At 31.4% G+C, this 13390-nt stretch overlaps 1 protein-coding gene across 1 annotated transcript; it reads left to right on the plus strand.

The window, feature by feature from the left end:
- The first annotated feature begins 456 nt into the window (after positions 1-456).
- Positions 457-11334, plus strand: LOC134722276 (papilin-like). The gene is made up of 3 exons (XM_063585886.1): positions 457-469; positions 8055-8291; positions 10433-11334. Exons 1-3 carry the CDS (start codon positions 457-459, stop codon positions 11332-11334), a joined length of 1152 nt encoding a protein of 383 aa, XP_063441956.1.
- Positions 11335-13390: the final 2056 nt, after the last annotated feature.

A 13390-nucleotide genomic window follows, 5' to 3' on the forward strand; every position in this document is an offset into this window, starting at 1 on the left:
AGGTTGAGTTGCTGTGTATATATTTTAGGATAAGCTTTGTCATCATGGGATTCAATTTAAAGTGCAAGAACCCTATGGAATTCTATACAAAGTTATTATTGATCGAATACCTAGTATGCACTCAGAGTGAAAAGTATAAAACTGTTTAAACTGAACCAAATTTGAACAATATCATAAGCAAATGTTGATTGACAAGGAATAAATAGTCTAACCATTTTAAATGATTATTTGTTCCTTCTGCGGAAATATTAGTTTTAATAATTATTGTTTTACCAGAGTTGATCAGATAAAGGGTATAAAATGTAACACTCTAAGAAGTTTTCATGGGATGTATTAATTATATGTCAATGGTATGATATACATCAAACTAATAATATTTGGAAGTCGGTATGATATACTATGCTCGGTATGATATACATAAAACTAATTATAGTTGGAAGTTTCTTCACGTCGAACATGGAATGCAAAGGTATGTTGATATATTTTTGTTTTATTTGCGATATAGAAATTTTTATATTTAAGCATCATATATATTTTGTCCGTCATACGGCACATGTATTCTGTTTTCTCTGTTGAATACCGTATTCTATTCGATAAAGGGTTATAAGCTCAAAAGTATGGTTTATTGTGAAAACTTACAAAATATTCAAATTGTTTTTGTTTTAAATTCAATGAATTAACTGAGGCACATTTCTCAGAAATCCAAAGCTCATTAAAAGGATAAAGAGCTATAAAATAAAAAATAAAACGGATAAAAATCGAGGTCAATCCCATCAAAATAGATATTATCCTTCATGTTGTAACAAAAAGGTATGTTGGTTAAATGGAAATGGACGTCAAACTCAACATTACAAAAACATACAAAACTAAGAAAGGCCAGAGAATTTTGACTTCGGACGAATGCCAAAAAAAGCTGCGGGATTAAATATTTCAGTGAGGTCTCAACCCTCCTACTTATACCTCTTGCCAATTTAGAAATAAACAAACACACACCAGTATTATTTTATATAACTTTAAAAAATATATGATGTTTTCATGTAAAGCTAATAATAATATATGATATGTAAATTCTGAGCAAGAATTCTGTTTGGATCTAGTTTTTTGGGGAAATATTTCATAATAATGATATACAATATCATGAAGCAAAAAAACAAACCTGCAATTGCTCTCTTCAGTTGAGGAAATTAAAATCATAAATAAAATATCCATAAAAATAACCCCCCTTCTTCTGGGAATTGAATATTTCTTTTATTTTTATTTTTGATGTATTGTTCTGGCTGTTATACATTCCGAAAGATGCGAATTCCTTGACACAGTTATGTAACGACTTTATGACATGATAAACAACAATCGATCTGTCTGCGTAGCATGAAGATTAAATCCGGTGACCTGAAAAAAATAATTGCTTCTCAAATAATTTTTTTCGAACATAAATCGATTAGTGACAGTAAGAGTTAATTTAAATAAACATGACGTATGATACAGCATTAAATCAACACAAAAGAAACAGTGAAGACATTTTATGCAAGAATGATTTGCTATTTGAAAAAAAATAGCAGTAATTCCTTTATTGTATATTGAAAAGCTATAAAGTGTTCTCTAGAGGTGTACATAACAGTCATTAGGAACTTTAAATGCTAGTTACCATACTCAGTTACTGACTATGTATATATCTTTTGTTTAAATGGGGATAAAAACTGTTTGTTTTTTGTTTTTTTATAAAAACTGCATTTTTTTTAAAACTCTTCAGCTATTTTGAATTAAAAAGTTTCATGTAAAAATTTATACCCATATTGTGTTTGGTTTGTTTTTTGCAAGCATTGAATTTTGATTTTGAAAAAAAATTATGTCAAAACCGTTAAAAGTTGTCTGTTTTATGTCGACTTTCAAACGGCTTTTTATGTTTGCTTTGGGTTGATTCTATTGGCTCATATTCCTAAGTGAACGTCAGTCACAGTTTAAATGTTGACACGTGCAATGTTGATTACACAAATGTTCCACTCATCGCTACGATTCGTATGCTTTTTCTTCGTAAGATCATGAAGTCGAGACAAAAGGTAAATGTATATGCCTTCTAGATGTTTGTAGAAAGAAATATATTTGTTCAATTTATCTATATGTTGATTTTTTTTAAAAATTTTATGAAGTTCTCCACTGGTGCAAAATTTTGAAAGTGTTTTTTCTCAATTATTCAGTCATTTTTCTTTATTCTATGTAAATACTGATAACCGAATCTGGAAGTAAAAATTCATGGACACAATATGCACTGTTCTGCGGTTTTTCAATAAATGAAGTCTCTTTGAAATAAGTATCCTCTTGGTTAATGTTTCATCAAATCTCTGTTCATACTGTACCTGATGAAACAAATTAGGTTACAAGTTGAGCTGACATGGCATTGGCAATTATCTATTAGTTTTTATACGTAAAGGAGGTGTGGTAATAACACATAAATATAATAGGAAAGACGTCAACACATTTGACAAATCCGAAGAGAATTACAAATATAACATTAAACATTGCAATGATGCAACCATCCAACAGAGACCAAAGAAGGCAAATAGCGCAATATGATATGACAATAATGACATGTGATTAATATATAAATATATAAATAAGAAGATGGAATATGATTTCCATTGTGACAACACTTCAAAAGAGACCAAATGACACAGAAATCCACAACTATACGTACGGCCGTCAAAGAAACCAAGGGTGACAGAAATTAAGAACGCCGCTATATGGCACTGTACGGCCTTCAACAATGAGTAAAACACATACCGGATTGTCAGATATAAAATGCCAAAAACGAGAAAACAACCGACCTTATTTCTGTACAAAATAATGAACGAAAAACAAATATAATATACAGCTTAACAAACGACAACCACTGAATTAAAGGCACAAGATTGCCAAATGGGACAACCATACAATAGTGACTAAAGAACGTGATCTTGTTTAGTGTATATAGTCTAACTTTTTGCTTTACAGTTTTTGGGTCAATTTCGCTGGCGTACCAAATTTTGTCTTTTTATAAGAACACGTGACCGAGTATCGCGATCTGATATAACATTTTTTTTTTAAATATGTCAAAATCGATTCACTTTTGATAAGAATAGACATATTATAAAATAGAAAAAAAAAACGTTGTATTATTTATTTATTCAATCCATATTCATTATTGTCATGTAAATGTTTATTTAACCAACATGTGGATTTTCAGACAGAGAATATGCTGTAAAACAAACTTGTTCTTCGATAAACATACATAAATTGGAGAACACGCTTTGTTAAAAGCCGTTTATAAAGAATTGTATTAACACAAATAAAACTGCCAAAAAATAAACTGGGACGCAAACCTACTAAAAACAAGTACTCTTTATAAAAATGTATAAAAGAACAAAGTGAAAGATAATGTTGTAAAAATGTCAAATTATTTTTTTCTTAAGTTTATGTGACTGCTAAATTAGCCTATTCACTCATAAACAATACAATTCCATCTAATAAAATTTTGATTTGTGATAAAACTGCAGTTTTGGTTCTAATGAACTCCAGAAAAGGTTGGGTGTTTTTTTAAATGTCTATTGGAAATATTTTTTATATAAAAATATACATGTTTTTGTAAACATGTTTTAGTAGAATCGAAGCTGTGGTGGTACAAAATAAGCACGAAGGTAGTCCGATAATCAAGATTATATCAGACTACATCCTCAATAAAAATAAAATTGAAAGCGCATGTAGTTATTCCTGGCAAAAGGAAATCGGAGTATTGATATTAATGTTTAATTTTATATATATATTTTTAGCTTGATAACCCCCAGCAGATAATCCACTCAAAAGCATACATATCATCTAACAATCAAGTGCATGTAACAAAACAGTCCCAAACCCAAAATAGGGGGGGGGGGGGGGTTAAAAGTGAACGTTAGGTAGAAAAGGCTCTTAACCAAGAAATTATTAGATCACAATAAAACCGAAAAATCCTGTTTAAAAAGCGACCAAAAAAACCCAACTTTATTATGATTGAGCATATTTAAAAAAAAAAAGCATAACATGTACATGTAACAAAGGTCCGGTAGATTGGGAATTATAAACTCGTCATAAGATAGTGATTGTGTATTTGTCTGTTTTATGTTGACCTTTAAGGTTTTTGTGGGGTTGCTGTCCATTGGTCATCCATTTTCTTTTATTCATATTCCTAAGTTAACCATCAGTTAGAATTGATGTGAGCGAGAAAAATGTGGTTCCCCGCATTTTTTTAATAACTTTTTAAAATATGCTGAGTAAGCAAATGTACTGCTCAGCGATAAAAAATCATATATTTTTTTCTTCATTAGATTAAACTTATCGAATTTACGAAGGTAAATAAAAGACATTAGTGTTTTTAAAGAAAAATGGAATATTTCATGAATTCATTGATCTTTCTTATTATTCACAATGATTTTCAATGGTGCTATTTTTTGAAGTTGTCACAATATTAATTTTCTTTTCTTTTCTTATTCAAATGCTTGTAACAGCGAATGAGGAAGCAATAATTCATTCAACAAATTCCTAAAGCAAGTCCAAAATTTTGACAAATGGTTGCTTCTTTAGTACAAGTAATATATACGTTTAAACAAGTGAATATTGTATTCTGCACTTTACTAATGTTAATATTTTAGTTAATAATCTGTAAAACCATGATTGCTGTCATCGTTTAACACAGTTTGATATAGGGCTATATGATTGAATCACAGAAAGAGATCAGAAATGATCTGGTGTTGCACAGACAATTCAGTGGAGAAAAAAAGTCACATTTACTAAAAGGAATAGGAAGTCGATGAATAGGCAAATTTCCTGTTTTGGAAAAAAAATCGACCCCTACTTACAGATTTTGTAACATAGCGTCACTCGAAATCCTTTGCAAACGATTCGCTGTATCTCCCCTACAAGACCTATACAACCATCCCCCCATTGTCTTAAGCCAGCAACCAATCCGCTGACGTGTAAATTTACTGTGGTTACGAGTGCTACATTGTAATCTGAATAGAAGTCTGGCCTGTTTATAAAATAGATATGGTAAATCCCATTTCATCACATAGCTGTATATTGCAATTTGTGGACGGAATTTCTGCCTTTTTAAATATTATTTCAGAACGGCCGTTTCTGACTTTTTTCGAATGTTCGGTTTTTAGATATGTGCCGATTATCAGGTTGTCTGCTTATTGATATTGTAAAATATCACCTGCGAGTCACAATATGCCGCTTTTTGTCGAGTGAGCGCAGCGAACTAGATTAAAAAGTCTTAATATTGTGTCGAGCAGGTTATATTTTACAATCTATATATGCAGTTAACCTGATAATCGATTTAGTGGGCTGTATTTACGTCTTTGAAGTGTTTTCTTTGTTTCACTAACGATATGCAATTTTATTTTAAAAGTACATGTTTTGGAATTTTTGTCAGATTTTCGGAATCCTCTAGTTTTATCCATTTGAATTCATTAAAACGTTTTCCCCATCAACCCCCATTTTTCTTTTCATAAATCTTTTACATGTAGAATGGTAAGCCATCTGTGAAAGTCTTATAAAATTTTAATTATTTTTTAATAGTTTTTGAAAACGCTTGTCAATGATAAAGCTATGAAAAGTCAAGAGAGAACACTTTCCCGCCAAAATTTTAATTGCTAATATTTCGAAAACAAGCACATTGACCTATATTTTTTTGCTCTTATGATTCCTTTATTTATCCCCTTAATATATACAAGTGTTTTGAAAACCTAATTATTTTGAAACCGAGAAGCGAACTCCCTCAAAGAGCTGGAAGATTGATATAGACAGTGGGACGACTGATAAAACATATGGTTTTCAGCCGGCTTATTGTTCGCACGTTATGTTCGCTAGTTTCAGCCTTTTAGTATATATAACAATTTTCGGTATATTTGTCAAAATCGATTCGTTTTGATAAAAAAAGACTGAAATAGAAAAGGTTGTGAAAAGAGGTTGTATATGTTATGTTTATACAATTCATGTTGAATAGATATATCATTCAAGTGTTTCTTAAAACCAACATATATACTTTTAATTTTTCTTTTAGAGGTCATGCAGTCAAAACAAATACGTCTTTTTACTAGAACAAAATGTCATTATGAGTAGAACATCGTGTTAATTGTGAAGTTTATGTTAAAAACCATAGAACTTTATTTACACAAGTAACTGCAAAGGAATTAACTGTGACACACACATAATAAGGAAAACATTATGTTCGATAAAGAACAGAGAACACTAATGCTATTGTTAGCGGACGACCATTTAACTTTTATTACCAGCAATAATTGTCATTTCTATATTTGGCAAAACAAACATTTACCGATGCACCGTATGGGTTTCTCTCATTGTTAAAGGCTTTATGGATGCTAATAAACTGCTTCTATATACATCATTTTTATTAGCATAATCTATGTTTTAATACTGATAAATTAAATATGAAAGTTGTTACCAAAAATTTAGAACCAAAATTATTTTATAAGGTACAAAGATTTGGTTATGAATTCGTCGGTATCTTTGGTTACCAACTGGATATCCTAACTTATTTTCACTTTGAGAATGTTGGAAAAGTTCGTAAATTTAGAGAAATCAATACAAACTTTTTGATACTTTGAATAATGAAAAAATGCGGCGGGGTTAAACATGTTTATGAGATCTCAACCCTCCCCCTATACCTCTAGCCAACGCAAAAAAGTAATGCATAACAATACGCACATTAAGACTCAGTTCAAGTGAAGTCCGAGTGTGATGTCATAAACTTATTTCTATATGATACCAATTTAACATTCTAGCAGATCTTTGAATATAATTTCTATATGATACCAATTTAACATCCTAGCAGATCTTTGAATATAATTTTTATATGATACCAATTTAACATCCTAGCAGATCTTTGAATATAATTTTTATATGATACCAATTTAACATCCTAGCAGATCTTTGAATATACTTTTTATATGATACCAATTTAACATCCTAGCAGATCTTTGAATATAATTTTTATCGAGACATACGTTAATGTTGTTTTTATCAACTAAAGATAACTAAATATAATAAAGGTGATGTGGTATGATTACTAATGAGACAACTATCCACAAGAATTCAAATGAAATGAATATATAAAGCAATTATTAACAAGCGTACGACTTTCAACAATGAGAAAAATCCATACCGTATGGTCGACTAAACCAGTCCCCGACATGAAAAATATGAAACAATTCAATTGAGAAAACTAACGGCCTAGATTATAACAAAACAATTAAAAAAACAAATACGACAGACATGAATCAACAACCACTTACTACAGGACTCCTGACTTTGGACAGGCACATAAAGAATGCGGCGAGAGTAAATATGTGTTTGAGCACTAATGGTGGTAAATACGGTCAATAATTTGTACTTGAGGTAGTGCCCATGCTTTTCGGAAACTCTTTTATACGTCTTTATACTAAATCATTTGGAAGTGTATTGATTGATACTATAATAATTCTAATTATGCTTCTATTTATACTAGCCAAAAAAGGAACCGATACCCAATATTTTTCAATAATAGTTTTTTTTACCCAAAAAATATGTAATGTCACTAACTATATATTCGAAAACAGTCTACATGTTACTGCATTTTGTTTTTCCCCAGGAAAATGACGTAATTTTTGCACATTTTGGAATGTTGAGCAGAACCACATTTATGTAGTCCGAACACGAATTTTGAAATAAACACATATTTTGAACTTTTTGTCCAGATCCTAATGAAATATAGATGAAAAAACTGTCAAAATAGATGCAATTTGGGAACCCTGACGTTACTCCATATTCAGGCGCAGCTGGAATGATTCTAGATTAATTTTTTTATATGTTAACATAGAAATGAAAATAACAAGTAGAAAGTTAAACTCTTCTCTTTTCCCGTAAACTTTTGTTCTAGACCAAAACCCTAACAGTTATTATACCGTCAATTTTCAGCTAGTTATAAGAATCTTGGGTAAACTCGTTATTATATATATTTTGCGACTAATATTTCTTATATTTTTTAGAATTAGAATGCAAAATAACATCATTAGGGACAGAATACAAAGGCCAGATAAACGTCACAATATTCGGCATTCGATGTCAAAAATGGAATACTGACATCCCTCATTTCAATTACTACAAAGATTTGGTTGGTGACCAGGAAAATTATTGTCGCAACCCCGACAACACAGCAGGAGGTCCTTGGTGTTATACAATGGACCCAGCTATAAGATGGGAATATTGCGATGTACAATACTGTGGTAAATATATTGTTGGGTTATCTGCATGCCTAATCATCAAGTGCAGTGAAGTAGAATTAAATTAATCATACCAAACCAAACTGTAGTTTTAGTTAAATTAAATAAGGTGTAACACCAATAATTCGAGCCTGGCCAGAAAGCACATACCAGAAAGAAGTACATAATTAACACAAAATTGTTCCTATGCACGAGTGTAACTTTCAAAATATGTAGAATATATATAGATATTTGTTTTATCAGATGAAAGTTAAAGGACTGGTGATCATTGAAGAACACGTCTGGACTTTTTGAATATTAAAAAAAACTGTACCAAATTTTAAAAAGAGGGTACATTTTGTCTGTTTGTCATATCTGAAGTACCTGTTTTGGTACATTATGGCCGAATTTCCGGAAACCAGTTCTTTCTTATATATGCCATTAAAGGTTTATTGATTTTTTTCAGTACAAGACACCATAAAGTGTTGCTTGGACATGCAATTCGTTCGTTCCCTTTTGTTTATTTTCCATTTTTAGATGGTTATGTTCCTTTGGCACTATATTACGATGTTTATATTTCACAGCTTGTTCGCGATGCCCGTTTCTGTTGTGACGTTATCAAATAAACTTATTCTAAAAAGTTACCAATTCAACACTGTAATAAGATCATTGAATATTGTTTTTATTGGTATAAGTATCGATTTTGTTATCAATAAATTAAAAGCAAACTCAGTATTACTAGTATGTTATATCGTATACACATTCATGGATCTACAATCTGCATTGCAAAAGGTCGTGTTTTTCTCTGACTGTTTATGACGTGTTTACACTAAATCAATCGGATGTTGGATGTGTACGGATTGATAGTTTAGTTTTAGATGCATGATTTTTTATTAGTTGTTAGTGTCTTTGAACTAGCTGTCAGATAATTGCGAGTACTCTCAGATCTGTCCCTTATGCCTTTTTGTTGTCGGGATGTACAAGTACCCGGCCACGTCCACTTGTATTTTTGTCCATCTGATGAGTTAAGCCTTTTTCAACTGATTTTTGTAGTTCGTTCTTATGTTGTACTGTTATACCACTGTCCCAGGTAAGGGGAAGGTTCGGATCCCGCTGACATGTTTAACCCCTTCACATTATTAATGTATGTGCCTGTCCCATGTCAGGAGCCTGTAATTCAGTGGTTGTTGTTTGTTTATGTGTTACATATTTTTTTCGTTCATTTTTAGTTTTCTTGTTTGAATTTTTTCACATTGTCATATCGGGGCCTTTTATAGCTGACTATGCGGTATGAGCTTTGCTCATTGTTGAAGGCCGAACCGTTTCTTGTGGACAGTTGTCTCATTGGCAATCATACCACATCTTCTTTTTTATATATATAATGATTGCCACTTTATTTGAACTTGAAACAAAAGAGATGTGCCTGCTTTAAACGGAGGAATTTATCATATAAAGCAATAGGACTATGAATTTGTGGTGTACTTCCATAAACAAATTTTAAACATAAAATTAAGATGTTTATGATTGCGACTGAGAAAACTCTTCACAAGAGACCAAATGACACAGAAATTAACAACTATAGGTATCCGTACGGCTTTCAAAAATGACTCAAGTCAGTTATGAAAGGCCCCGAAATGACAAATTTAAAAGAATTCAAACGAAAAACTGACGGCCTAATTAATGTTCAAAAAATGAACGATAAACAATTAATTATGTAACACAGCAACAAACGGCAACCATTGAATTACATAATCCTTGAGCCGGTTTCACAAAAACAGTATCGACTAAGATTGGTCGTAAGTATACTGGATTGTGCATGACTTACGATCAATCTTATTCGTAAGATTATTTTTATGAAACTGACACCTGACTTGGTGCACATCCAATAGATTTAGTATAAAGACATCAGTATAGTTAATGCATGGTCCGTTTCATTGATTCTCTCTTCAGATTCCATATATTCAACATTGGCATCTTTTTTCTACCATAGTTTTGTATCTTTTGCCCTTCTTCCAATGTATAGTGCCTGATTAATTGAATGTGTTTATATATACGAATCAGATTTTCCCTTTAATATATCGAAAGCTAACCAACACAAACATTTTTGTTCAGTGACAAATTTCTTGAATCGATCAACTTCATTTATGTATTTATGACTTTTTCAGTGTTTACAACACCAAGAACATCAACAAACGCTGAAACTACTGAAAAAATGCCGACAACTGACAAAACTTTGTCAACTGATAGGCAAACAACTACTGACGGATCTTCTACATCAGAACTTCAAACTACAACTGATAAAACTTCTACAACAGAACTACAAACTACAACAGACAAAACTTCTACAACAGAACTACAAACTACAACTGATAAAACTTCTACAACAGAACTACAAACTACAACAGACAAAACTTCTACAACAGAACTACAAACTACAACAGACAAAACTTCTACAACAGAACTACAAACTACAACTGATAAAACTTCTACAACAGAACTACAAACTACAACTGATAAAACTTCTACAACAGAACTACAAATTACAACAGACAAAACTTCTACAACAGAACTACAAATTACAACTGATAAAACTTCTACAACAGAACTACAAATTACAACAGACAAAACTTCTACAACAGAACTACAAACTACAACAGACAAAACTTCTACAACAGAACTACAAACTACAACAGACAAAACTTCTATAACAGAACTACAAATAACAACTAAAAATACCTTGACAACTGAATTTCAAACAACCAATGACATGATTTCTATAACCGAACATAAAACAACAGTTGCTGTTAAGCCACATCAGTGTTTTTGTCCATGTGGAAAAAAGAAATTATCCGAGGAAGAATTATATGCTGTGATTAAAGAACTAGAGAAAAAGCTTACGGTTGACAAGAAAACTACGTCAGCATATATTCGACGTCACACAAGTGCACGTGATGACCGGAAGTCGTCTGTTACTATTGGTGCTTTTGGTATAGTTATTGTATGTGTACCTGTGGTTCTAATGACAATAAGTGATTGTATTGGATTTTTTTCTAGAAAATATAGATGAAATAAAGTCTTCTTATGCTTATGTTGTCATTGCTTGTGTCCAATCCCTTTTGCTACTTTTGAAAATAAAATATGTTTAAACTAATACAAGTGTGGACACAGATGAGTGTGGATAGTATGTATGGATATTTGACAGTGTCTTATGACAAAATGAGTTCTATGTTTTTCCTACATGGTGTCATTAACTATGTTGCACGATGAAAAACAATCTGAGCATTATGAGTGTTATTTATTAAAATTTTTATGCCCCCAACTACGATAGTAGAAAGCATTATGTTTTCTGGTCTGTTGGTCCGTTCGTTCGTTTGTCATTGAAACTTAGTACACTTGTTGCATATGATATGATCTTTCTAATTTCAAACCCAAATTAGACTTTTGACCACAATTTCACGGTCCATTGAACATAGAAAATGATAGTGGGAGTTTCAGGTCGAAGTTTTTGGTCAAGGTAGTTTTTAATGAAATTGAAGTCATATCATCTTGAAACTTAGTACACATGTTCCCTAAAGTATAATCCTCCTTATTTTAATGTCAAGTAGATTTTTACCCTATTTCACGGTCCATGGAACATGGATAATGATTGAGTGGGGCATCCGTGTAACATTCTTGTATTTTCTTATGTTCAAGACGGGCACGGAGGAGACAGTAATTACATTAGTTACCAAATGATTATGATAGAATATGTTCTACATCTTTGATTTTGGATACATTTTGTAGCTAGGAGAGCAACACATAATAGGTTATTTTTTCACGTGTTTTTTTTTCTTAATGAGAGATGATATCAAGTTTTAAGAACATGATATAAGGAACCTGTAATTCAGTGGTTGTCGTTTTTTTATGTGTTACATATTAGTTTTTTGTTTATTTTTTCAATAAAGATAAGGCCATTAGTTTTCTCGCTTGAATTGTTTTACATTGTCATTTCAGGGCATTTTATAGCTGATTATGCGGTATTGGCTTTGCTCATTATTTATGGCCGTAAAGTGACCTGTAGTTGTTAATTTCTGTGTCGATTTGGTCTCTTGTGGAGAATTGTCTCGTTGGCAATCATACATGTACCACCTCTTTTTTATATGTATTTGCTTAATATTGGTATTTGGTATGGTTCTATTTATATTACTTTATGTTGGATCGTCAGTATCATTAGTTAAAATTTAGTGTTAACATGTCAAATTGTTCCTCAGATTAGAATACATTTATTGGTTTTTAATAATGACAATGGAAATAAATGTATGTGCTGATTTATATCTCATCCAAAGCTGGTTGAAGCAAAGAAAATTATTTTGACCAATATGAAAATGATTTCACCAAAAGAACCTTTGTCAGCATGCTTCAAAAACTCATAACTGCTCCAACAGTAATCTGATAGAATTTCAAGCATTTTAACCCAACATTATCAACATCTACTAATTAGTTTTAATATGTCTGCATATCTAAAAAGGTAATGCAAAATTATTCCTTTTCATTTTTGTTTGTTATATGGATGCACATATGAGTGATACATGTACCAATACAATATTTGTTGTGGTATGAAGTGTAGTAATTAGCATTAACTGTAACAATGTTAACTCACAAAAATTGAAAAATAAACAAATGAATGGACCAGATGCTCTGCAGAGCCCAGCTTTTTACGACTGCAGAGGTCGAAACCCTGAACAGTTAAGGCTAGTATTGACACAACATTCAAGCTGGAAACAGCTCTGAGTTTGGATTGTGATTAAATAGATGACACAGCTAAGGTTTCCGACACAGAATGAATGTGGTCTAATGAACTTAAAATATTTGTTTTGCTTTTGGTTTAGGAGAAATTCACTATGCTGTTGAATATTAATCCTTTCAAACAAAAAATATCTGACGAAATTTTCTTTTTAATTTCTGAAATGAGAAAAATTTAGTGGAGACAAACTTAAGTTAAGAGATCAGAAACTAAAAAATTGTACAATGTTTCCATTTATGAAAGGGCATACCCCTAAAAAGTGCTTGTAATCACTGAATGGTTATTAATGACTGCTTTAATTTATCAGTTGGAAATAAAGTGAATATTGCATTGTATATTG

This window comes from Mytilus trossulus, chromosome 6 (genome assembly GCF_036588685.1).
Source record: "Mytilus trossulus isolate FHL-02 chromosome 6, PNRI_Mtr1.1.1.hap1, whole genome shotgun sequence".
Taxonomy (NCBI): domain Eukaryota; kingdom Metazoa; phylum Mollusca; class Bivalvia; order Mytilida; family Mytilidae; genus Mytilus; species Mytilus trossulus.